The following is a 27,434-nucleotide window of genomic DNA, read 5'->3' on the forward strand; positions in this document are numbered from 1 at the left end:
CAAAGACTCCCAAACTGACACGTTCACACCAACCACCCCTCTGGGTGCCAAACCCATATAGACAGATGCTTTTTTTTTTTTAAGCATGTTGGATGTCTAAAGGCATCAGAAACTTTATGTGGTCAAACAAAATTCTTGATTTCCTCTTCTCTGTTTCACAGAGAGAGACTTGCAGGTGGCCTGAAACTGATCTCCAGCAGTGCAGTCCAAACTCTAGAAGTCAGGTAAAGAAGGGGGATTTAGCAGGGAAGATTGAGGAGGGGCTTCTGGGATTAGAAAGAAACCAAAAGAGAGTCTCTCTCTCTCTCTTTCATGCGCACACGCTCTCTCTCTCTCTCTCTCTCACTCACACACACACACACACACACACATACACATGCATTCCCTCCCAACTCAAGTTCTATTTCAGTTAATGCCACTAGTCCCCAGTCCTGAAATCTGAAATCCTCTTTGCTTCCTTTCACGTCTTATTCCCTCACCTCCAAACCTGCAAACCAACAACAAATCCATTAGTTTTTCCATTGAACTACTTCTCAAATTTATTGGCTTCTCATGCCCCTGCTACCACCCTGACCTCGGCCACACTGGCCCCTTGGCTCTACTGTTGCAATAGCCTTTAGTCAACCCCACTCTCCACTTTCCCTGCTGTGGAGTCCATTCTCCACACATAGCCAGAACAACCTTCTTCAAATATAAATCGTATCATGTCACTCAATTCTTCAGACCTTCCAATGGCTTCTTAAGATGATATCCAGATACCTTGCCACGGCCTAGCAGAGCCAGTTTCCCCAGTTCTATCTTTCAACCCTCTCCCCGTCGTTCATCATGCTTTGTCCATACTGTCTGTATTTCTGTTCTTGAAACCCACCAAGTCCTCTCCTGCCTTTGTACTTGATGTTTCTTCTGTCTGGACACTCGGCTCGCAGATCTTCACAAGACTGGCTTCTTATCATTGAGCTTCAGTTTAAGATTCATCTCGTGCCTCTAGTCCCAGCTACTCAGGAGGCTGAGGCAGGAGAATTGCCTGAACCCAGGAGGCGGAGGTTGCAGTGAGCCGAGATCGCGCCATTGCACTCCAGCCTGGGTAACAAGAGTGAAACTCGGTCTCAAAAAAAAAAAAATTCATCTCGTCATAGATTTTTCTTTTTCCTAATCTGAATTCATACTCCTCACTGAGTTGCTTCCCGAACAAGTTACTGTCCTCAAAGCCCTTATCACCATAGGAACTTATGTGAACATAGGTCTTTCTCATGTGAATTGGTGCACTGCTGGCTTGCCCATCAGAATGAAGGCTCTCTGAGGGCAGAAATCTCACTGATCTGGCCTCTGTTATGTCTCAACACCTAGAGCAGAGCACAGCATAGAGCAGGGCCTCAAAGCATCAATTAGTAAAGGAAAGAATCAATCTCTAATGACTGTAAGCTCAAATTAGAGATGGATACAAGATGGTTTGGGAGAGAGAAAATGTCAGAAGAAAAGTAAGTTTGACAGAGTAACAGTCATATTCCAGTCCTGCTCAGCTTGCCAAGTTTGTGAGACTTTGGCTTTAGGGTATGTGAAAGAACACACATGGAAATGCTTTCCTGAAGAGAAGTGTCGTCTTCAGACAGAGCTTGGCCAGCATTTGCTCCTTAAATAACTACTCACAGACCCTTGCTGAGACCAGAGCTACTGGCCAGCCTCCTCCTGCACTGGTGATTTCCCTGGTAGAAACCTGCAGGGCTTGGGACACTGGGGCGGAACCTTGCTACTTTCACCTCTGAGAAAGGAGTCACTTGTTGCTAAGTATTCTTTGCGGGTGACATCTTCCATTTGTATAAAGTTCTTGGTGCCACCAAGTGAAGTGTCAATTTACATAAAGTCATCTTTAAAAAAAAATACAGAGATGTGCATACAGGGTATGGTTTAAGGGGAAGCATTGACCCAAGTCTGTGGCTTGATCAGTACTTGAATCAAAAAGATGTCTCCACTGGCGGGTTTATGGCACTGAAATCACGGGTGGAATCGAAAATACCCTTCCAGTTTGGAGGCAGGAAATCTTGTAATGCTCCCTAAATATCAATTACTTGTGAGATTCTTAAGCATGTTTATAACAGATTTTTAAAACTGGATACAACCACTATATTTCACTTGAATGCCACACACTATGTGGTATCTGGAAAGTTACTCAAACTTCTTGTAACTCTGTTTCTTTGTCTATAAAGCAAGGCTAATAATATTGCTCAGGGAAAATATTTCCACCCCTAGTTAGAATGTGAAAAGTCTTAAGAGACCACTACTACCTTAATAGGCCAAGAAAAATTATCAGACCAAAATGCATAGAAAAAAAATGTTTAAAAATAGAAAAAAATCTAAGATGTAAAAATAACATCAAATGGTCTAACATACACAAAATTGGAGTCTCAGAAGGTATAAAAAAGAGCAAATGCAGCCAAATAAACATTTAGAGAGCTAAATGCTGAGAATTTTAAAAAGTGACATGAGACATCAAGCCACATACAAAAGCTCAGTGCACTCAGCCCAAATAACAAAAACAAAATTCCACCTAAGCCCTTCATAGTCACTCTGCTGGAAACCAAAGATAGAGAAAATCCTGTAAGCAACCAGAAACAAAAGACAAATTACATATGGAGGAGACGGGGAAGAGGAGACTGACTACAGGCTTTTCATCAGAAAAACTGAAGGCCAGAAGATAATGAATTGTCAACTTCAAAGTGGCAAAAAGAAACTGTAGAATTCTTAGACTTGTGTACCCAGTTTGGCTCCCAGACTTCACCATTAGCTAATAATAAGGGGTGGTACTTTTATTGTGTACTCAGTGCCAGGAATGGAGGATTCTGAATGAGTGTTTGCTCTGCATAACCAAGGGTTAGTAAGATGTTCACCTAGAGCAAAGGCCCGCCCCCTCCTCCAGCAGCTCTAAGCTCAGTAGAACTCCCACGAGGAACATCTTTCATTCAACACTACGGCTCTTAGCCTTGGATGCCATTAGAATCACTTTGCACATCAAGCCCCACACCTTGATGTCCTAATTTAAGTGTGTGGGGTTGGGGTCTTGGCATTTTTTTTTTTTTTAATTTACCAAGATGATTCTAGTGAACAGCTAGGATTGTGCCCTGTTGTTTAAATAGGATTATTTATCCTTTTAAGGCAGATACGATTTTAAATTCCAACAATATTTTTTAGGTTAAACCTTAGTTAACAGTTACCTCATTATTTTAAAAAGGGATAAGCAGAACTGTCTTTGGCAAGGTTACTATATCGCTGATTTGCTCTCAAATTGGATACACTTTGATGTATCTACTGGATAGTTTTAAAATATACTGACCCATGAATCTCCAGAAATTCTGGTTTCCCTGGTATGGGTTACAGCCTGGACATCTGAATTTTTATAAAGTCTGCTTTTCTAGGGTCTTGAATTTCCATTTATTTTAGGAACAGGGTCTTGCCCTGATGGCCAGGTTGGTGTGCAGTGGCACACTCATAGCTTGCTACAACCTTGAACTTCTGGGTCCAAGCAATCCTCCTGCCTCAGTCTCTCAGGTAACTAGAACCACAAGTGCATGCCATCACACCTGGCTAATTTTTTCTTTAATGATGTTTTCATTTTGTAGAGATGGTATTTCACTGTGTTGCCCAGGCTGGTCTCAAACTCCTGGCCTCAAGGGATCCACTGGTCTCAAGCTCCCAAAACACAGAAATTACAGGCATGAGCCACCGTGAGCAGCTTGCTTTTAATATTTTTAGGAAGTTTATGCTCCTGGCCAGAGGTTATTCAGGCCAGCAAGAGATTATCATGGAAAACAAGAATGGATAAAATCGGATGAACTCTCTGGCCTCTGGACTGTTGACACCTCCACGTTTTTTCAGCTGCCACATTCTTCTTCCAAAGGGCCTCCTTGGTCACCCTGCAGCCCTCTGCCTGCCAGTGTCTAACTGGCTGCCTGCTTCAAGAGCCGCTCCTTACAGAGACCTCACATGAATTTCCCTTCTCCTTAATGTCCAGCCATGTAATAGAAACCCCATTACATCAGAGTTGAAGGGACTGCCAGAAAACAGATGACTGCTGCTCTTTGAGTGTGTTGGAGGCAGCCAGCACAGGCCCATCAGGGAACTGCGGATTCCTGAGCCTTACTACAAGGCTGTCAGGCCCCTCAGCACTGTGACCCAGCCACAATGGTCGGAAAAACAGCCTCCTGATCACTGAGCTGTGCTATTCCCTCTCCGCTGTCCTCTGGTGATTGGTGGGGAGAGTGTGTCTCAGAGACATAAATCTGTATGTCTTCAGCGTGAATGTTTCCTCCCTTGATGACACCACCTCCTTCCCAGGAATATACCATTTAGTCACAAGGAGGATTTAGCCGCTGGGCAATCCAAATGCCATTTCCACTGATTTCTATAAATCCGGTTTCGGGTCTCTGATATTCTTGCTTCTGGGACTGATGGTACATCCACAATTTTCTTCACCTATATTTTTTCTTTAGTGGCTATGTTTTTTCTCCTTTATCAAGATTTGGAATGTCTCAAAGAGTTCTCCCAAAACTATACATGTGCATCACCTAAGGTGTCTGCAAAAATCTCATCTTTCTAGGTCTGCCACAAACCCACTGATTCATACCTAAAACAGGAGCAGATATTGGTATTCATAACAAATACACCAGGTCGTTGTAAAGATTGAAAATCACTGATCTGAGGCAGTGTCATGTGTCTGAGAAAACAAGCACCCTAGATTCTAGTTTCCACTATGCAGTTTCCTGGTTGAATGACCTTGGGCAAGCTCTCTGGGTCTGTCACCTCCTCTGTAAAATGGAGCTGGTATCTTATACTCCTTATGGAATTGTTGTGATGGTTAAATGGGGGTAATATACATGGCATGTTTAGAAGAGTGCCAAGCCTATAGTAAGATATCCTGGTCAACATGGTAAAACCCCGTCTCTACTAAAAATACAAAAAAATTAGCTGGGCATGGTAGCACATGCCTATAATCCCAGCTACTCAGGAGGCTGAGGCAGGAGAATTGCCTGAACCCAGGAGGCAGAGGCTGCGGTGAGCCGGGATCACGCAATTGCCCTCCATTGTATGCCATTGCCTGGGTAAACAAGAGCGAAACTCCGTCTCAAAAAAAAAAAAAAAAAGATATCATCATTATCAATCCATTCAGTAAGTGAAGATTAACCACATGAAGTGTCAAAAAAATCTTCTGCCTTCCTTTATCTTTACGTCAGCTAAAAGTGCAGCACAGAAATATAAACATTAAAGGGCCGCAGAATTTAAGACACTGCTAGTGAATCAGAGAGAAGATGAGCTGTAGACTCAGGTTGGGATTAGAAATAAGCTCGACCTTTCACTAATTGGGAAAATTTTAATTCACCCACTCAGAGATTGTGGTCAATAATAAGACCTTGCTGATTTATGAACTTCCTTCTAAAGTTAATATCTTATTACATTAGGAATAATCACATATATACATAGTTGTATGTGGAGGAAAATGCAACCACTACATTCATTTTTCTCTACAAAAAAAATAGGTTTATAGAAAAATTGAGCAGATAGTACAGTTTCCATAAATGTACTCTTCCCTTCCCCTGCAGTTTTCCCTCTTATTAATATCTTGTATTTAGTGTGATATGTTTGTTACAATGCATAGACCAATATTAAAATATTATTAACCAAAGCCCATAGTTTGCATGAGGGTTTACTCTTGTTGTTCAGTTATGGATTTTGACAAATGCATGATGTCATGTACACACTATTACAGTACCATATAGAATAATTTCACTGCCCTGAAAATCCTCCGTGCTTTATCTGTTCAACCTCCTCCCTCCCCTGGCACCCCTGGCAACCACTGATCTTTTACTGTCTCTATAGGTCTACTTGTCACAGAATATCATAGTTGGAATCATGCAATATTTAGACTTTTTGGAATGGCTTCTTTTCTATAGCAATATGCATTTAAGGTTTCTCCATGTCTTTTCACAACTTGATGTCTCAGTTCTTTTTATCACTGAGTAATGTTTTATTGTGTGGACATACCATAGTTTGTTTATCCAGTCACCTATGTCAGTTGCTTCCAGTTTTTAGCATTTATGATAAAGCTGCTATAAACATTTGTATGAATGTTTTTGTGTGGATGTAAGTTTTCAGCTCATTTTGGTGAATATGAATAAGTGTGATTGCTGAATCACATGGTAAGACTACCTTTATCTTTGCAGGAAACTTCTTCTTTGCCCAACTGTCTTCCACTGTGGCCGCACCATCCTGCATTCTCAACAGGAATACGCATTAAGTTCCTATTGTTCTACATCCTTGCCAACGTTGAGGTTGTCAATGTTGTATATTTTCACCATTCAGTAGGAATGTGGTGATATCTCTTTGTTGTTTTGATTTGCTAATTTCCTAATGACAACAGATGTTGAGCATCTTTTCATATCCATATTTGCTATCTGTAGATGATATTTGCTAAGGAGTCTGCTTCAGTGTTTCTGCCTACTTTTAAATTGGGCAGCTTATTTTCTCATTGCTGAGTTTTAAGAGTTCTTTGTATATCCTTCATCTGGTTTATATTTGGATACAAGTCTTTCATCGGGTATGTATTTTGCAAGTATTTCCTCCTAGGCTGCTGCTTTTCATTCTTTTAACAGTGTTTTTCAAAAAGCAGAAATTTTTAATTTTAATGAAGTGTACCTTATTTTTTTTCATGGATCATGTTTCTGGTGTCTAAAAACTTACCATCAACCCAAGGTCACCTAGATGTTTCCCCGTGTTATCTTCTATAAGTGATATAGTTTTGCATTTTACATTTAGATCTATTTGAAGTTAATTTTTGTGAAAAGGATAAGATCTATCTAGATCATCTCTTTTTCTTTCTCTCTCTCTCTTTTTTTTTTTTTGCATGTAGAGATTTAGTATTCTTTCTTCATTGAATTGCCTTTGCTACTCTGTCAAATATCAGTTGACTGTTAGTGTGTGTATCTATTTCTGGGCTTTCCACTCTGTTCCACTGAACTATGGGGTCTGCTCTTTCACCAATACTACGCTGTCTTGATCACTGGTGCTTTATAGTAAGCCTTGAGGTCAGTGAGTGTCAGTCCCTCAACTTTGTTCTTCTTCAGTATTATGCTGGTTATCCAGAATTTTCTGCTTTTCCATATTTTAGAATCAGTTTGCTCATGTCCGCAAGATAACCTTCTTATATTTTGATTGGGATTGCACTGAATCTATATATAAAATTAGGATTACCTGACATCTTAAGAATTTTGAGTCTTCCTTCTAATGAACATGAACGAACTCTCCATTTTTTCAATATTTTGAAAATTTCTTGCATCAGTACATGATTTTATCAAAACTCTTCTTTTGCTTTTTCATTACTGAACTTCTATTATAGTTTTTCTTTCTCTGTACCCAAATATTTCTAAGTTGAGATATATGTTCACATATGTGTGTAAGTATATGTCTGTGTATCTGTCTCTGTTTCTGTCTGTCTGTACACACACACAAATATACAAGCACATACATGGTTGACATTTTAAAATTATTGTCAGGTTATGAAAATACAATCATGTTATATAAACTTTTCTGTATTGTGCCTGTTTTATTCAACAACCTCATATAAATCCCTCAGAGATTTAGTCTAGCCTTAGCCTTCTAAAAAAGTGACTGGAATATCCAGTGGTGTTGTGGGTCACTATAATTTGTTTGTTAATTCTCTATTTAGTCATCCATTCTGTGTTCCACTTTTTCTCTCCACTATAAATATCATTATAGTATACCTTTTTATAATATGCTTTTACATGTTGGTGATGTATTTCTAGAGTAGATTCCAAGAAATAAAATTTCAGGTTCAGAGTATATAACTTTTATTTAATAAGTATTACAAGGCTGCATCTTCAGAATTTGCTAATATTCATTTATGTATCATGAAAGCATGGGGGAAAAAATTTATCTATGTTCTCACTATGAATTACTGTTATCATTCTTTCAGAGATTTTCTCACTCTAATGGGTATGAAGGAATATCTCTGTGTTACGCTTATTTTTTATTTCCCTGGCTACTGGTTGAATTTGAGCACATTATTTTATACTTGTCAGCCATTTGAATTATCTTTTGTTAATTATGCACATATTTATGACTTTATTCTGTCTAACTGTTCTTGTCAATTTTACAAGAGCTTTTTATATATTATAGATGCTACCCTTTGAATGCCATCTTCATTACAGTTACTTTCTTTTGAGATTTTTAAAATTGACTTTGTTTATGAGCCACCTCATTCTTGGCTTAGTTTCTACCATAAAGCATCAAGCATTGGCTAAGATATAGGGAGTACTTGAACTTCAAAAGAATCAGAGTCAAAAGAATGGCTGGACAGTGCATCCTCAGAAGGCTGCAGGATGGTGAGAAACTCACAGGGAAACCAAGATCATTCCACCTGAGAAGAGAATACAGGGCAGGTGGGTTAAGGGGGAGAAGAAAGCTATTTCAATCTCTGAATAGCTATTATGTGGAAGAAGAATTACATTAATTATAAATGGTCACAAGTGATAAAACTGCACCAAAGAAGCATTGTAGGCAGTCGGAATTAGGACTGATATAAGGAAGAAATGTCCCAATAGTGATAGCTGTCCTAGAATTGAATGGTTGCATATGATTTAAAGGTCTCCATTAAATTTCTGGAGATGACGAACATGAGGATAGAGGACACCTATTATGGATAGATTTCAATCATTCAGGAAAACTAATATGAACAGGGGAGGTATTTCAAAGAAAATAGAGTTTAATATGGATAATTCACTGATCACCTAAAACTGTTGAAAGGGCTGGAGAAGTTAAAGGCAGGAAGTAGGCACTGGATTTCAGCTTCGTTGCTATTGTTATAGTCTCACAAGGCAAAGAAATGCTGCTGTCCCCCAGAGGACCACAACATATTGTACTCCACTGCTCCTCAGCAGTCCTGAGTCAGGTGAATATCAGAAAAGCTCAGAAGCCAAACAAATTGCATGTATGCAAAGCCGTATATAATCATCTGCTGCCATAGGTAGGGAAAGAGGAAAATGGCTTCCACCTCTACTCCACCCTCATGTAAAGTACACCTAATAAATAAGACATAAGTTATAGCCACAGAGGTGGAAACGAGATTCTGGGAACTGTAGTTCACAGACATCCAGCCCCTGAAGTATGGGAGAGAGTTAGAAGGATAGGGAATGCTGACTGTGAGACAACATCTAGTGCAGGATTTAAGCATCTGTTTGTGGGGATAGGTGAAGGGGTGTGCTTGGGCTTAAGCTACATGGCCCTGCTTAAAATATCAAGAAGTGGGATTCCATAGCACTCTGCTCATCCCTTCTTTCTGAAATTGCTTTTAAAGGTTGTTTGTAATAACAACCATCATGACATCCCTGAGTCTCCTCTGCTTTATCCTTGGGGAGCATGAACAGCATTGCCCCTCTAAATACAAAGGCAACCCGCCACTCTGTTGCTTTTATAGATTCTGTGCAAACTGTATTAAATAGATGTCATTTCACTGAAGCTGATCATTTCAGTGACTGTTAGAAACACAAGCGAAGTATTTGATTCAATTTATATGTATACTAAGGAGCACTTTCTATGAACTGTTATTTTTAAAATCCAAGGGGTTCAGAGAACCACTACTGTTGTAGGCACAATCATGTGCATCATGTGCTGCAATAATTCTCCCACCCAGCCCCAGAATGACCACTCTGGCCTCTCAGTAGCAGGGAGATGAGGAACATAGGTTTGCCTACCTGGGCTAATTACATCATGTGTGTGTAGGTCTCCTACTTCCACCCCATTTTTGCACCAAATTTCAGAAACAATTCTATTATACAAGGTCACGTAATGAAAGTTAAGAAATTAATTTTACTGAGGAATGAGAAAACTCACAAGGGCAAGGTCAGCAATATAGAAATGCATGTTGTACTTCAGTCTCTCATTATCCCACTGAAAGGCAGGCCAGGGCCAGTGAGAAGGTGTGGAGATATGTCCCTCAGACCCCGCTTCAAGGGAGATCTGCCATAAAGGGTACAGCTAGTGATGAGCTTCTCTTTGGAGGCCTCTGAGATCTACCACGGTAAGGTCATGCTTTTCCTGAGCAGCTCCCAAACAATGACTGAGCATCATATGGGTACTAGGGCCTGGCCATTTTTGCCCAATGTGGAAATCCTATATGATCAGTTTTGTACTGGCTCTCTCCATTAGGCTGGCAAAAACTATCCCAGAACTACATCAGAGCCCAAGGTTCTTTCTCCCAAATCTGCCTTCCTCTTCTCTTGACACAGGTCTCAGATCCACATTGCGGTCGTGAAGTCTTTTCCTGCTCCCCCTGATTACTCTTCATCTTTCACAGACATTACGCACAGCAAATTTCTTGTGCTCGTAACTGGATCTTGCTGTATGTTTTCTGGATGACATCATCTAGATCTCATCCAGATGAACGCAGTCAAGGCGTCTGCGACATAATGTAGTTTTTATTCCAGAGGAAGTAGCCTTTCTCCCTTTTTTAGCTTTCCATTTTACCTTGGTATAGTAAGGGTAAAGGAAATAAAATAAAATAAAAGGCTCATTGCCAAGAAGTCTGGGTTTGGGATGCCAGCGGTTTATAAGAGTTGTCTGAGAAAGCCAGCTCCTCTGATCCTGGGAGAGAATTGGCTATTGAGATGATAACAGATTCTGCTTCTATAGGAAGTTGATCGTGAATGTAGCCTCTTCCACTGGCAGAATGGGGGTCCCAATTCCAGGTGGCTCATTGTCCAGATAAGCCAGGGTAGCCCCCAGGAGTATCTGGAAACAGTTTTCATTGTGCAATGCACAAACAGCAGTGTTCTTTTTTTTCCATACATCATAGTGATTATCCAGAGAAGAAGCTCATTAGGTAACCTGGATTCTATAACTCTCAATCTCTAATTCAGACCAGGGCTGTATATGCATTCCCTACTCTTTAAACTTTTGATTAAAAAATTGTTCCATTTTTCAAAAGACGACATACAAATGGCAAACGGGTATATGAAATAATGCTTAACGTCACTAATCATTAGGAAATCCAAATAAAAACCACGAAGAGACATTATGTTACCCCAGTAAGAATGGCTATTACTAAAGACAAAAAACAGATGTTGATGAGGATGCAGAGAAAAGGAAACCCTTACACATTTGTTTTTGGGAGCACAAATTAGTACCACCTCTATGGAAAACAGTATGGCGATTTCTTAAAGAACCAAGAACAAAACTGCCATTAGATCCTACTACTGGGTATGTACTGAAAGTAAAAGAAATGAGTGTGTCCAAGACGCCTGCATTAGGGATGAAACTGGAGGTCCTTGTCTTAAGTGAGACAACCCAGACACAGGAAGAAAAATATCATACGTTCTCACTCATCAGTTGGTGCTAACAATGTGTTTACATGGATATAGAGGGGAATGACGAACAATGAAGAGGGCTCAGAGAGGGGAGGATGATGACAAATTGGTTAAGTGGGTACAGTGTATGCTTTTGGGTGATGGACACTCTAAGAGCTCTGACTTGACTTCTACACAGTCTATGCATGTAACAAAATTGAACATTTACCCCATAAAGTACAAATAAAAAGGAAAAATGATTTAAAAAATAGTCCCAGTTGAAGAGATATACACTGCCACTCAGGCAACACTCTCTGTGCTTCAATTCGGAAATCCAGTTTTGCTGACAAATCAGCAAAAAGATTAGGTTTTACAGGGATTTATTCCCTCATTTCCCCTCCAACATGCCTCTTCAACCCCTTTCTACCCTTAACACCATACAACCATCCTTCTTTTCTCCTCACTTTATTAGGTACACCTCCAATTGCCAGGAAGAAAGGATCAGCCCAATTCCTAGTTTTGGACAGTTGATCTATGCCAAAGGAGCAGAGTGGCATCACTTATACCCACACCTCTTTGTCTTAGGGCAGAGAGTGAAGAAATTGAAACAGAAACAAGATAAATTGTACAAACCAAAGTTACAGCAGCTGTTCTAGCAGGAGAATCGATTACTTGGATATCTGACTTGGGCCGCATGACCTACAAGTCAACCTCTGCCCTTACCCCAAAGGCTAAGCACAGAACTAAAAATCTGAGACCAACAGAAACATGGCAGACGTTCTGATGGAAGTCAAAGGGATAGGGTGTAAGGTCCAATCTGGCCTGTAAGACATAGAATGTGGCCAGAGATTTATTTGGTCCAATGCTTCTGCTTGCAGATGAGGAAACTGAGCTGAGACAACTGAAGATACTATACGTAGGCTGTGCTCTACCAGAAACAGCACATGGGTCTCCAGACCTTTAGGCCAGTGCTCTTTCCTGAATGCCTTATTGCTTCTCAGTCATTTAACATTTTTCTGTCACACGTTCTCCACGCCCTTTGGTGTCGCCCTCACCACAGAAACACCTAAATGAGGCCCTTGTTTTCCCTCTACTCCCAACAAATATATCACACAGAAAGCAGACATAATACGAATTATCGAAGAGCACTATGATTTGCCTGCGGCTGATTCCTTTTATTTTTTCTGTATAACTTGCCCTCTTCTGTCTCACAGTCCCATTAGTATCCACGTTTATTGCCTTCTTCAGAGAAGGTAGAAGCAAGATTTATAAAGTTGATGAGGAGCATTGAAATCCTCAGTTTCAATAAGCAGTAATTGGTAATGACATGCAAGAGCTTCTTTTGTGCATTGTCTCAATTTCTTTACAGCTATTATGGGTGGTCATCTGTATGATCAGCACAAACATTTCCCCTGTTCCAGAATCCACACCCTTTTCACGGGTGGCAGCTTTGTTTTGTCAGCTTAGCTGAACTGAAACTACATTTCCAAAAATGTCCTCTATCTGGTTCTGGATGACATTTGCCACAAGAAAAACTTCATGTGAGTTTTAGAACAGGGAAGTAAAGCAGAAGCCATTTCCCACACTCTGAAGGTGGGCATAGCACGCACTGTGGCAGCTCACCCACATTCCCACTGACCTGCTGGCTCCCCTTGATGACAGGGCCAGCCCCACAGGTCCTCCAGCTCCTGTTGGAAATCCTCCTTCACCTTCTGTAGCTCCTGATCCGGGTCTGTGTGCAACTCACCACACACACCAACAAGAGCACCAACTTCTCCTGCAAGTCACTCATGGCTTCATATCTGGGGACAGTTAGAGACTAACATGGATTCCAGTTGTTGATTCTAACCACGTGAGGTCTAACTTTCTTTTCCAACTGCTGACCCCAGTTGCCTCAGGTCCAACATCAGATATAGAGGCAACAGTCTCACATGGGCTTCTTAACCAGCTCCCACAATTGCTTAAAGTTCAAGCCCTGTAATAAATCTCTTATCGTCTATCACTCACTACAGTTCTGGTTTTCCAATCACATGCTAAATGACATGCTGTTGACTTCACAGTTACCCCACTACCACAGATAAGGTAAACTTCCTCACCTCTTGACTTTGATTTTGGCCCGATAACTTGCCCCGCTATGACACAAGCAGGGACTCGCCCAGCGGGAGTTTCTCCTCTTTCAGCTCTGTCATCTCCATAAAAGCATACTCTGGCCACTCCTAGTCCCAGGAGGGAGGTGAGATTCATGTGGTGCAAAGCCACCTCGGCCAACGCAGTCAGCAAAACTGTGTCAGCCAACCCTAGAGCCACAATGCAAGGTAGAACTGTCAAATCCAGCCCAGCCTAGATCAACCGAACATTGGCTGACCTACAGATGCATGAGTAATAATAAACACTTTTATTTTTAAAAGCCATTGAGTTTTAAGGTGCTTTGTTTTGTGGCAACAGCTAACCAACATGCTGCTACAATACTTTTATGTCAGAAAACATATTTTATTCAACTGTATCTTTTGCCAAAGACATAATTTTTGTGTTTCAAGTGACTTTAGCAATCCTTCAGTTAAAAAAAAAAAAAAACTCCTTTTATTTTACTTTATAATGTTGTTGTAAAGCACACAAATACTAGAGATAGTCTGGGTTTGAATTTTGGCTCAAACACATGAATTGTGTGATAACTTTTTTAATCTCTGTAAATCTTGGTTTTCTCTTCTGTACAATGGGGGTGAGATATTACCTAACTGGCTGGATTTAACATAAAATGAGGTAAAGTTCTTAACATAGCAACTGTGCATAGTATGTGTTCAGTAATTATCTGTGTGCATGTGGGTGTCTGTGTGGGTATTCTGCTAAGAATGCGGCCCCCAAGTGTTCATGTTCACTTAATATTTTGATTTGTCATTCACTCATCTGCCAAGTGTTGGATACACATAACAATATTGTATAGTAAGCATTTGTCATAGGCCCAGGCTGTGTTCATCACACAAAGATGAACAAGGCCCAGGCTGTCCCTAAAGATTCCTATCACCTTTGCTATATTTCAGCTACTCCTCAACTAAATCAATTCTGAAAGTGGCAGTATTTCCACCCAGTGATGGGAACAAGGCTACCAGAGTTAACAAAAAATACGTTTTATGATTCTGTACACCATGTTAGAAGGTGAACAAAAAGACAAATGTGTTGAGGAATTTTGGTGAGGGCTGTATGTTCTATTATGCTAAATTACCATCATCATCTTTATTGCAAGCCTCTCAACTATTATGTGAAACAATTACAGTGTTTACATTCTCATTTATGATTTCTACTCTAATTTTTCTTTTGAATGGATGATGTAAAAGGAAAATAAATATTCCAGTTTTATTTTTCTTTCTGAAAGGAACCTCATTAATCTAATTTTTTGTAAAATGGGATTGATTCTTTTTGTTACTGACCTCACTCACATTTAGAATGTGCTTACCACATGCCAGACACTGTCTTGAGCATATGATAAACATTTATTCATTTCCTTTGACAAGAACTTCATAAGTAAAATTTTATAGATATTCCCATTTCATAGATGAGGAAAAGGAGGCAGAGAGATTCAGTAACCTTCCCAAGGTCACACACGTAGTCCACAGCATAAGCAGGATTAAACCACTCCAGATTCTAGCTCTTTAGCCCCAACTCTGCCACCTCTTCCATCTGCTCCTAGAGCAAGGAGAACCTATGTACTCCACATGTTGATGCTTAGCCCAAATCTTCCCAAACAAAACATTCCTCAGAATAATGTCTTTATTATTCTGAACCCTTAGCCTTGAGTGATGCTCACTGTCATCTTTAAGCATAATTTCCATTTAATAAATGTCCTCTTGTTATTGACAGAAATTTCATTAACTTGATCGTCTCTTGAGCCTGGCAGAAAGGATTATCACATTCAGGAAATTGGAGAGAAATGGGTTATTACTCTGGAGGCAAATAGAGCAAAGAAGAAAATAAGGAAACAGGAAAGGCAGAGAGAGATACGTGCAAAAAGAGGCAGGAGAGGGAAATGAGGAATTGAAGGGTCGTGGTCCGTGCAGGTTTCTCAGTTTCTGCTCTCCCTCCCTACCGGCAGGCAATTACCCAAAGGCTCAGGAATGATTGCTAAGCAGATGATATGGAGATCCCACAGGGAACTGTAGATTTCTCCCACGGCCAGCCCATCAAGGAGCAATGAGAGAACAGCAGCAGCAGCAACAGCAATAGCAGTGGCTGGGAATGGAGGTGAGATGAAGGAATGTGCCCTGAATTTTTTGACCTGAGGCTCCTGGAAACTTCCCTCTGCTCTGCCTATTCCTAGGGAGCCAAATAGAAAGGGCAAATGAAAATGCATCCTTCAAACAAGCCTAGGAAGAAAGCTGAGTGGCAGAAGTTCAAAGGCCCGAGTCATCATTTTCAGGCCCCTGTGGACAGGTGGATTCCTCTGAAGCAGAGCATTCCTTCTTAATCACTTGGTGACTTTCTGTTAAACTATTTGCTGACACAGGTCTCTGTCGCTGGAAAAGACCATTTCCTGCATTCAGACCATAGGAGCCAGCCTCATTTCTGCCCTGTCATTTGAAATAATTCTTATTATTTCTGTCCTGACTTTGCCTAACTACCCCTCCCTTGGCACTCGTAATACCTTAATGCTACGGGTAGCTAAAGCAGTCACTTGGCTCAGCAGCAACAACTCAATATTTGAAGATGTTTAAATATAACAGCTTCCTAACTGGCCTTCTCATATTCCCTCGCCTCCCTTCCCATCTATTATTAGCCCAGCAGTCAGAGTTGTCTTTTTAAAAACATAAATAAAATTGTGTCACTCACTATCCTTGCAAAAAAACTATTTTAAGAAATAGTTCAAAGTAAGTTACATGTCCTTGTCCAAGCACAGGCCTTTGATTACCTTTCCCATTCTCATTAGGGACTATCTCAGTCTCCATCCTGCTGCCACACTGGCCTGTTTCTCTAAGGCACCGTGCTGCCCCCCCACACCCACCCAAGGGCCTTTGCACCTGATGTATCATTAGCCTAGTACTTGCTCCTTTTACTGGTTAACTTTTACTTGTCCTTTAAATCTCCGAGCTAGATAGTCTCCATTTCACCTACAGATCCACCCTCTACCTTCACCTCCCTATTCTCTATCTCAGAGGGCTAATCTCTATGAACTACATTAATGGTCTTTTTTGCCCTCTAGCTCTGTAAAAATATTGAAGGGAGAAAATAGAGTGAAACCAGAGCATCTATTTTCCTGGATCACTCATTGTGAAAATCAACTCTTCACAACTGTCAAGGATGCTTTATTGGTCAACTACTGCTGTGAAGCAATCACAAAGTCTCCCAAGGCATATAGCAATAAGTATCCATTTCTTAGGTGCCCTCAGGTCATTTGGAAGGTGGGGGGCAGTGCTGATCTAGGCTGTACTTACATGGGCAGCAAAAGAGCAACCCAATCACAGAAGTACTTTTGACAATTTAATTGTCTCTCCTACTAAACTGTTAACTCCATGTTTGTTTTGCTCAAATTTACATTCCTATTTTTTGCTCATTTTTACATTCCTATTGAGACAGCCAGGAGGGAGGGGGTCCTCAAAGGAACTCCAGCCAGCCTACACACTGGAATGGAGCCTTGGGAAGTTCATACCTGTTTGCAGCAGGAAGGAGCCTGGCTACTTCTCTTCCTGTTTGCAGAAGGGAGAAGCCTGGCCCCTCCTCTTCCTGGGATTCAAATGACTGGGTGGGAAGTATTCTAGCAGGGACTCTGCCCTTGCAAGAGTCCCTGTTTCCCTTTTTTCTTCCTCTTCACCCAATAAAATCCTGCTTTGTCTGCCCTTCAAACCATCTGTGAGCCTAAATTTTTGTGGCCGTGGGATGGACAAGGACCCTATCTTTAGCCGCACTGAGGAAAAGCCCTGCAAGATTTTTGGCGCCCAACATGGGGCTTGAGAGGTGGTGAGTGAAACGGGGACTCAAAACCTCTCACTGTTGACCCTAAGCATTTTCTTTCCTTGACTTCCGAGGGTGGAGATAACACGTCCCCACCTTATCACTCCTGGGCCTTTTTATGGATTTTTCCCTTGTTTTTCAGGATGGATTGAAGAGCAGCAGCTCCCCTCCACCCTCCTCTCCCTGATGGGGCTGAGACACATAGCCCAAGGTGCTGCCAGCTACTGCCTGGCATTTTCTGCCACACTCCATGGAGTCTCCTCCCTGTGCCAGGGAGGCCAGCTCTGACCCACAGCAATTAAACTTGTCTCCACGGTGGAGGAACCACTTGCATTAAAATAAGAGGTTCTTCCCTAGGCATTTTAAAACTTTCTTTTCTTTCCCCTTCTCTACCCCATCAACAAGTTAACTTTTAAAGTTTTTTTTTTCTTTCTTTCTTTTAAAGACATTTTTTACTAAGCCAGGCCCCACAACTATCACTTTTTGTATTTTCTGCCAAGTTTTGGTTGCTAAATCAAGTCTCCATCTTGTTTTACATCCTGAGGGCGTGGCTTGTAATTCTGGTGGCAAGGCTTTGTTTAGCAATCCTGCCTTAGGGAATCAGTTTCTTTCTGGTTTGATATCTGCATGTTCTCCTAGCCCTCTCTCTTAAAGGGCCCCACCCAGTGACTGGGTTTTCTCCTGCCTGTGTGTATACTGTGTGTGATGTCTGTAAAATGAGTTCTAGTTAATTTGGCCTAAAGAAAGAGAAGAACTTGGATCAAATTTTTGTTTTGTTTTGTTTCGAGATGGAGTCTTGCTCTGTCACTCAGGCTGGAGAGCAGTGGCGCAATCTTGGCTCACTGCAACCTCTGCCTCACCGGTTCAAGCAATTCTCCTGCCTCAGCCTCCTGAGTAGGTGGGATTACAGGTGCACACCACCGCACCTGGCTAATTTTTGTATTTTTAGTAGAGATGGAGTTTCTCCATGTCAAATATTTTTTAAGGGAAGTTAAAAGCTGTGGTACCTTTCAGTACACATGACTTTAATCTTTGAGAAATAAAAGCAGACTTAAAGATTATTGGTAAAATGCAGGTATCATTAAAATGTAAATAGGTGGGCTAAATATAGAAGGTCAGATGTGAGGTTTGCTAAATGTTTTAAAATTATAAACTGCTTTTTTGGGTTTTAAAAACTATTTGAGTTACTGGTTTCACAATTGGGGTAAGGCATAGGGACATATGGAACTAACCACACCCTTAATTATGCTGAGTAAAACCTTGGCTTCACCTAGCATACAATTAAAACAACTTACCAGGTTTCACCTTAAAAGTTACAAATTGCTAAGGGTTACCATTATGACATGTAGTGGACACTACTGGAAATAGATTTACATCCAAGGTATGGGAGAACAGTAAAATGTGTGGGGTTGTTGTTTTTGTAAAAAGTTATAAGAAGACATGGAAATATAAACTTTGGGCCTAGGGTTAAAGGATTGTTTTAAATTAGATAGGGAAAAGCTGAAGGGCTCAAAGAAGTGGTGGAAGAATTACAGAAATTAATCTTGCAGAAGAGGTTTTCTGTGTGAACATATTGACTAAATTCATAAAAGGGTAATATATGGCTTTTTGGTAAATTGAGCATTGAAATAAAAGAATAACAAGGTTTTCCTAAGGTGCTAATCTGTTCTTTGGCAAAATTTGTAAAGGGTTATAAAAGGTTTTTGCTTCTTTAAAATTTCTGAATCATTTTTGCAAAAGAAATACCTTATGGTAATCTGGAATTCTATTTTATAATATTAAGTGTTTTAAACCCCAAACATTTAGCAGCCTTCCCAAAATCAAACTTCTGTTTCAAAATTGTCTTCCCTGGCACCTGGCCTTTTGGATACTTCAGAGGACCCCTGAAGTGTCCAGAAAAGAGACTCAAACAGGGTTATTTGACATGGTTAGGTACATGAAATTGCCAAACTATGTTCAATCTTCTTTAGATTATACCTTGGTAAATAATGCTAATATATGTTCCAAAATTGTACGGGATTTCTAAAACTCTAATGTCTATAATATGCTACCAATCATAATTAAGGTTGTTATGTTAAGTTATTGTAAACCACAAAGTTAACACTGGACATTTTGTTATTCACAGACAATTGTCTTATTTTAATCCTTTTTTTCAAAGATAGTTTATAATAAGCTATAGAACTTTAACAGGTGCTCTAAAATACAGGTTTCTGATAACTTCAGAGATTTTAACATTGAAATAAAGAGAAATGTACAGGACTCATGAAGAGCTAAAATGTTCATGAATATCAAGCAAAAACAGTTAACGAAATGGACTGAACTCAGAAAACTGAAGCAACCTTTTTGACTTTTGCTTGGAATATTGCTGATCTTTGTTTTGTTTTTCAGAGTCAAGGAAACTGATTTTGAACTATTTACAGTCCTTAATAAGTAAGCAAGCTATATTCCTATGATCAAAATTTGGAGCATGTTTGTTTCTCTCAGCCTGGTTCTTCCAGAATTTAGAACCTATTTATGAGCACTCTTATGGCAATATAGTTGTTTGCATCAATGCAGTAGGAATCCATTTTTCTTTGCAACAGGACACAATTGCAGAAACTGACAATTTTACCAAGGCTTTAACTGGAAGGGTATACTGCCCTTTAAGGAGTCAATTTTGACTTGCAGAGTCAATGAAAGCCCATTGGGGAAACTGGCCTCATGCCCTTGTCTATGCAGTACCTGTACAAGGTTCCTGACCTGTGGTCAATAAAAAATGTCACTTTCTAGCAGGTCCCAAGTTTATCTTGGGAGCTTAAGATGACAGTAGCACCCAACTTACAGGTATTTGAGGATAAACCCATGGTTGGGCTCAGCTTGGAAAGACCTTATCTGAGATTCCTTGGGGAACAGTGTTCCATCAAAGCCAATCCAAAAAGCCTTTGTAGAAATAATTATTCTTGCTGCACTTTATGCAAAAAATGAGGCCAAGTATAAGACTAAAGTGTATTTTGCAAACCACCAGTCCTACGATGATTTGTTTCATTTAGCAAACATGAGGACTGGAGAGAGAGAAATCATGTTTCAAATCTTATACATTCATCGTTAAATTCTAAACTCATTAGTTGTTTTTAAGTTTTTACCTACATTTTAGAGTAACCCTGCTCATTCCTGTGAACCTACCAGTAATCTCTTGCCACAGCTCAGATAGGTCAAAAGAAATGGGTAATGTAGACATACAGATCAATATTCTAGTTCTGAGCAAGTATCCTGCAAATCCTGCCATGTGATGGAATAAATAGGGTGCTCATTGCCTGGAGGTTTCCTTTGTGGGAAAGTAAGACCAAAGGAGCTAACCAAAGCCAAGCACCCTGCAACCACATTTTAGAAAGCATTACAATATCTACCAGTCATCTGAGTGTGTCACAAGACATCCTTTTCTCTCCCTTGCTGGAGGAGGACTTCATTCCACAGCTTCACCTTAGCATTTGGCTTATGATGAGGAGTCCATGCAACCCCCTGAGACACATTTTTGTCCAAAACTTAATTCGACGCTTCCAGTCAAAGCTCTAGGTTACAAAAAAAAAAAAGATCTGAGGGAGCCAGTGGCAAATGACAACAGAGGTTAAAAGACACGGCGCGAGTGAGTGTGGTTGATTCCTGCCAATTAAGCCAACACCAAGCTTCCTGTTTCACGGATAAAGGCCACATTAATACCCATGACATAAATGAGGTCTAGGGAACTCCAAGGCTACTGACAGTAGGGAGAAAAGAGGCAGAAGTGAGAGCTGATAATTCCTATTCTCTAGACCCTCCCTGCTTCATGGGTGCAAGCTACTTTGTCATTCATGATGGCACCTGCCAAGATCGCAGGGACTCAAGGATGCAAGGAAGAAAGAGGGAAAGAGGATGATCTTCCCTCTCTCCCTCATGTACCCTGGATATCTGCCAGGAAGAGAAGGGAACCAGGGACACCTGCTCCGGTCTTTCCAGATGGGTTTCCATTCATCTTCAGCCTGTATCCCTTTGCGTACATCCTGAACCCTTGGGACTCCTTTTTTAAAAAAAAAAAAAAACCTTGTTTTTCCTTTCCTCTTCTTCATTCTTTCTTCACTAAGAGGTAATTTTGTCTCTGTACTCTGGGATACTTCCCTCAGATATATCTTCCAAACTTGAAAGGGTTAATTTCCCAAACCTTAAACTAATTGGCTTAGGATTGTGCTCAGGGGAAGGAAACCCAGAAGCCCAACATGCCAGAAAGAGTAGAGCTTTTTTTTTTTTTTTTTTTTTTTTTACTAGTTGGGCTTTTGGCCTCCCTCTTCATGTACAAACTGGTTAAACGCTTTGGAATTTTTGAGCTGTCTTTACCTCTTCCCCTTGTTTCATTTTGATACATGTTTTCTAATAATCCAGTTTGTCTGTTCTTGCTTTCAGGCCATCAAACTCCAAACAGTGATGCAACAGGGGCCTCTGACAATGGCCCCTTCTGCTAGGTACCCTTAGATCGGCCTCTGAGGGACCTCTGACTTCTGTTTCCCTGAAACAGTACTTCTTATTAGCAGGAAGCAGTTAAGATCAGTCTTCATCCTTATCCTTAATCTTATCGCAGTTAGGTGTACTTCTTTAGAGGGGGGAATGAGATAGCAGGAGGAAGGGGGTCCCCGAAGAAATTCTAGCCAGCCTGTACACTGGGGTGGAGCCTGGAGAAGTTTGCACTGTTTGCAGTGGAGAGGAGCCTGGGCCCCTCCTCTTCCTGTGTGGAACCTGAGACTCGAATGGCCAGGTGGGGTGGAGGCAATGCACTCTAGCAGGGACTCTAGCCTTGTAAGAGCCCGTTTCTTCCTTTTTTTCCTTTGCACCCAATAAGGAAAAATTACCTACCCTTCAAACCATCTGTGAGCCTAATTTTCCATGGCCGTGGGACAGACAAGAACCCAGTCTTTAGCTGAACTAAGGAAAAGTCCTGCCCCACTATCACCCAGAAAAGGCCCTGGCACATTGTAAGTTCTTGGAAAATATTTATAGAATGAATGGGTGAAACAGGAAGATTGCATTAGATACAGCTCAGTGCCTCCATGCAAACGGGCAGTAGAGTCATCAGAAGGGCTGGTCTGTTCCTCACATGGAAGAAGAATTTTGAAAAGACATTGACCTCCTCTGAAGGCAGAGGTAAACATGTCACTATAAAAGCGACAATTGTTTGGGAGGCCAAGGAGGGTGGATCACGAGGTCAAGAGATCAAGACCATCCTGGTCAACATGGTGAAACCCCGTCTCTACTAAAAAATACAAAAAAATTAGCTGGGCATGGTGGCGCGTGCCTGTAATCCCAGCTACTCGGGAGGCTGAGGCAGGAGAATTACCTGAACCCAGGAGGTGGAAGTTGCGGTGAGCCAAGATCGCGCCATTGCACTCCAGCCTGGGTAACAAGAGCGAAACTCCATCTCAAAAAAAAAAAAAAAAAAAGCGACAATTGTTTGCTAAAAGTGGACAACTGATTGTGTACAAAATAGCCTTAACACCATCAAAGTCCAGCCCATGAAGGGATGACCAAGGCTTCAAAGACACCTAGGATGTCGTTGTACAGAGGTCGGTTGCTCAGTAGAGTCCCACTGATGAACTGGGAAGTAAAATTGGAATCAAAATGAACTGGAGACCTACTTATTCAACCTCTTTGAGCCTTGCTATTTTTCTCTATAAAATGTGATAACAACATCTGCCTTAATTATTGCTGTGAAAATGAGAAAAGATTATATATGAATGAGTTTTGCAAAAATTTACACAATGTGTCATGCACATCATTGATTGTTTTGGAGGTGGTAGTTGTGGTGGTGTTATTCACAGCTGTAACAGAGAGCAGACGAAATAAAACATTTCAATAGGGCTCTCTTCATAGAACATAAAATGGTTTGTGCATGGAGTAGAAGGGGGAAATAATGAGATAATTTGGGCACAAATTAATGCTAATTCTTCCACTTTACGTAGTCTCTGCTGCTGATAGAAGAGTGGTATCTGAAGATGAGAAGAAAAAGAACTAGAAGAAAAGAAAGAATTCCAAGTCATTTTAGGTTTTTGACCTAGAAGAGGTAGTGTTGCAAATCACTTAGGGTCAGACTTCTGTGTTCCGCAGATCCAGCTTTGAATCCCAGCTCTACAACTTGCTACCTGTGTAATCCAGACAGTGTGCTGAACCTGTCTGAGCCTCACTTACCTGTAAAACAGTGCTCAATGTTATTCCCCTTGTTGGCTTGTTGTTACTTTTAATTTAGATAGTGTATGTGTTTCCTGGCACACAGTAAATTTTCACACATACACAGTGGTTGTCATACTTAAAAGAAGCGTTCAGAGAAATAGAAGACTTCAAAATAAGTGCAATAGAGTCAGCCAATGTTACGCATCTTTCTATCCTCCATACCCGTTGAATGAACTCTGACTTTCATATAAAATTCACTAAATGGGCCTTGGTCTTTATGCACAACTAGAAACCTAGTAATTGCCAGCAAGAATGACTGCGGAGAGACTTATAATCAAACCAAACACCTCCGGTTAGGTTCCGGAGGCTTTAATGTCTCTGCGTTGGATTGTCTGCCTTCCCACATCATCACTTGGGATTCCTTGGTCTACATGTCCCAAGACCAGGACCGAGTAAGCTGCCACACGGGTGATCACTGTTTCACCTGGATCAGAATAGGACCCCTTCCATTTTTAGGCATAGTCCTCTCCACCCAGTCTCCATTAGCCTTCTAGCCAATCCAGACTTTGTCGTGTTAAACAATATGGATGAATATCTGCCATAAGCCTTCACAGTGACAAAAACATACAAGTTGAATTTGGGTGGCAAGAGAAAAGAAACCTCTGAACAATTCACATGATGGTGTATCATCTGTCTGGTACATTTTCTCCAGCAGTTTCTGCTGTCTAGCAGATCTCTTATTTTCTTATCGGTACTGTAACAAATTACCAAAAACTTAGTGGCTTTTAAAAGAATACACATTTATTCTCTTACAATTATGGAGGTCGGAATTTCAAAATGATTCTTGCCTGACTAACATCAAGGTATCAGAAGGATAAGTTTCTTCTAGATTCTTCATGGAAGAATTCATTCCTTTCCTCTTCCAGCTTCAGGTGGCTGCTGGCAATCTTAGGCTTATGGTTACATCACTCCAATCTGTTTTCATTGCCATATTATCTTTTCCTGTCTTGTTTTTTCTTTAGAGACAGGGACTGACTATGTTGTCCAGGCTAATATTGATCTCCTGAGTTCAAGTGATCCTCCCACCTCAGCCTCCTGAGTAGCTGGGACTACAGGCACATGCCGTCATGCCTGGCCCTCCGCCTTTTTTTTTTTACATGGACATTTAAATTACATTTAGGCTTCACCTTGATAGTCTAGAATAATCTCCCAGCTCAGGATCCTTGATTACATCAGCAAAGTCCCTTCTTTGCCATATGGGGTAACGAACACAGGTTCTGGAGATGAGGATACAGGCATCTTGGAGAAGGAAGGAAGAAGCATCCCTTAGTCTACCACAGGCTCATCTCAGAAAAGCTGGCATAATCAATCCACTCCTTAAATGTATGAAAATAGTTAGCAATTGTACTGCGTCTTATCCCAAACTTCACTATGCTTCACATACTCTTCAGTTACTGAGAAGACGGCCATAGCTAGGTCTAAGAGAAAATCACAGAACCCTTTATAAAAAGCCTCAAACTATGAATAACCATAGCTCACGTTTAGAGATTTTGCTTAAACCTAATCACCAACAGAGTTTACGTCTCCCTCTGGGAGAGTCACTGGCATATATATGTGTCTGCACATGACCATGCACCTGGATAACACATACATAGTGCCTTCAAGCAGAGGCTCTGTCCTTTACATTCTGGGAAACACAGCTCCCCTCTCACCCCAACACCCACCTACAAAGATGAAACTCAACCATGTCAAATCATTTCTTTCTTTCTAGAGAGATGCCACATCACTTCTCACTGCCACCTATCACTGCCTATTTGTCTCTGGTCATTCACATCAAAGCAATCAGCCCAAGTCTGTTTCTCTGCGGCATCCATTTAACCAGGGCATAATGAGAGGAAGGAGAGAACACACAAATCCCCATCTGAAACTTTTCAAACAATTTGAAATGACTCCCTGGGATCAGTTAAACCAAAGATGTTATTAGTGCAAAGAAACATTAAAGAACAAAAGGAGAGTGGGAATTGTGCAATATATACTGGGACATGTGGATGCCTTCGTGAGTGTATCTAAAAAGTAAAAGACGTCTGGGCGCAGTGGCTCAAGCCTGTAATCCCAGCACTTTGGGAGGCCGAGGTGGGTGGATCACCAGGTCAAGAGATCGAGACCATTCTGGTCAACATGGTGAAACCTTGTCTCTACTAAAAATACAAAAAATTAGCTGGGCATGGTGGCGTGTGCCTGTAGTCCCAGCTACTCAGGAGGCTGAGGCAGGAGAATTGCCTGAACCCAGGAGGCAGAGGTTGCGGTGAGCCGAGATTGCACCATTGCACTCCAGCCTGGGTGAAAAGAGTGAAACTCCATCTCAAAAAAGTAACAGATGACATATTCATAAGGGGAATGTAACTTGCAACTAATAAAGCAAGACTCTGTTTGGACAATAGCATCTCACTGTATGCATATTTAATATATATGATTACAAATTTAAAGAGCTCGCATAAGATGCATAATAGGCTCCTCCTGTTCGACAGACAGCCGCATCTTGTCTCCCATCGCCAGCCACATCCCTGAGACACCATGGGGAAGGTGAAGGTCGGAGTCAACGGATTTGGTCGTATCAGGCGCCTGGTCACCAGAGCTGCTTTTAACTCTGGTAAAGTGGATGTCATCGCCATCAATGATCCCTTCATTGACCTCAACTACATGGTCTACATGTTCCAGTATGATTCCACCCATGGCAAATTCCATGGCACTGTCAAGGCTGAGAACGGGAAGCTTGTCATCAATGGAAATCCCATCACCATCTTCCAGGAGCAAGATCCCTCCAAAATCAAGTGGGGCGATGCTGGCACTGAGTATGTGGTGGAGTCCACTGGCGTCTTCACCACCATGGAGAAGGCTGGGGCTCACTTGCAGGGGGGAGCCAAAAGGGTCATCATATCTGCCCCCTCTGCTGATGCCCCCATGTTCGTGATGGGCGTGAACCATGAGAAGTAGGACAACAGCCTCAAGATCGTCAGCAACGCCTCCTGCACCACCAACTGCTTAGCGCCCCTGGCCAAGGTCATCCATGACCTTTGGTATCGTGGAAGGACTCATGACCACCGTCCATGCCATCACTGCCACCCAGAAGACCGTGGATGGCCCCTCCGGGAAACTGTGGCGTGATGGCCGTGGGGCTCTCCAGAACATCATCCCTGCCTCTACTGGCGCTGCCAAGGCCGTGGGCAAGGTCATCCCTGAGCTGAACGGGAAGCTCACTGGCATGGCCTTCCGTGTCCCCACTGCCAACGTGTCAGTGGTGGACCTGACCTGCCACCTGGAAAAACCTGCCAAATATGATGAGATCAAGAAGGTGGTGAAGCAGGCGTCGGAGGGCCCCCTCAAGGGCATCCTGGGCTACACTGAGCACCAGGTGGTGCCCTCTGACTTCAACAGCGACACCCATTCTTCCACCTTCGATGCTGGGGCTGGCATTGCCCTCAACGACCACTTCGTCAAGCTCATTTCCTGGTATGACAATGAATTTGGCTACAGCAACAGGGTGGTGGACCTCATGTCCCACATGGCCTCCAAGGAATAAGACCCCTGGACCATCAGCCCCAGCGAGAGCATGAGAGGAAAAGAGGCCCTCACTCCTGGGGAGTCCCTGCCACACTGAGTCCCTCACCACACCGAATTGCCCCTCCTCACAGTTTCCATGCAGACCCCTTGAAGAAGGAGGGGCCTAGGGAGCCCCACCTTGTCGTGTACCATCAATAAAGTCCCCTGTGCTCAGCCAAAAAAAAAAAAAAAAAAAAAAAAAAGATGCATAATAAATTGAAATGTGGGGAGTTTCACCATGTTAAGCAAATGTGATTTAAAATGGTTTTCCACTAAGCATATTCTATGACAAGGAATGGATGCATATATTAGATTGGTGCAAAAGTAATTCTGGTTTTTACCATTAAAAATAATAGTTTATTTGAGAGGTGATCC

At 41.5% G+C, this 27,434-nt stretch overlaps 2 protein-coding genes across 3 annotated transcripts in view; one reads left to right on the top strand and one right to left on the bottom strand.

Moving 5' to 3' along the window:
- GADL1 (glutamate decarboxylase like 1) overlaps nucleotides 1-13,556 on the bottom strand; it is a 287,535-nt gene extending 273,979 nt beyond the window's left edge. The window contains exon 1 of one of the 2 annotated variants that reach the window (XM_035278805.3): nucleotides 13,445-13,556. The gene's annotated coding sequence lies outside the window, so the exon portion shown is untranslated. Of the gene's footprint in view, nucleotides 1-12,987; nucleotides 13,170-13,444 lie in introns of those variants that run through there. The other variant, XM_035278806.3, reaches the window with a different exon arrangement.
- A 12,412-nt stretch (nucleotides 13,557-25,968) lies between these two features.
- On the top strand, nucleotides 25,969-27,233 carry LOC100404960 (glyceraldehyde-3-phosphate dehydrogenase). The gene is given in 2 exon segments (XM_002759682.7): nucleotides 25,969-26,530; nucleotides 26,532-27,233. Coding segments are annotated over 2 exon segments (1,005 nt in total). The 5' UTR covers nucleotides 25,969-26,033; the 3' UTR covers nucleotides 27,040-27,233.
- The last annotated feature ends 201 nt before the right edge of the window (nucleotides 27,234-27,434 follow it).

The sequence above is a fragment of the Callithrix jacchus genome, chromosome 17 (genome assembly GCF_049354715.1).
Source record: "Callithrix jacchus isolate 240 chromosome 17, calJac240_pri, whole genome shotgun sequence".
In the NCBI taxonomy this organism is placed as follows: Eukaryota; Metazoa; Chordata; class Mammalia; order Primates; family Cebidae; genus Callithrix; species Callithrix jacchus.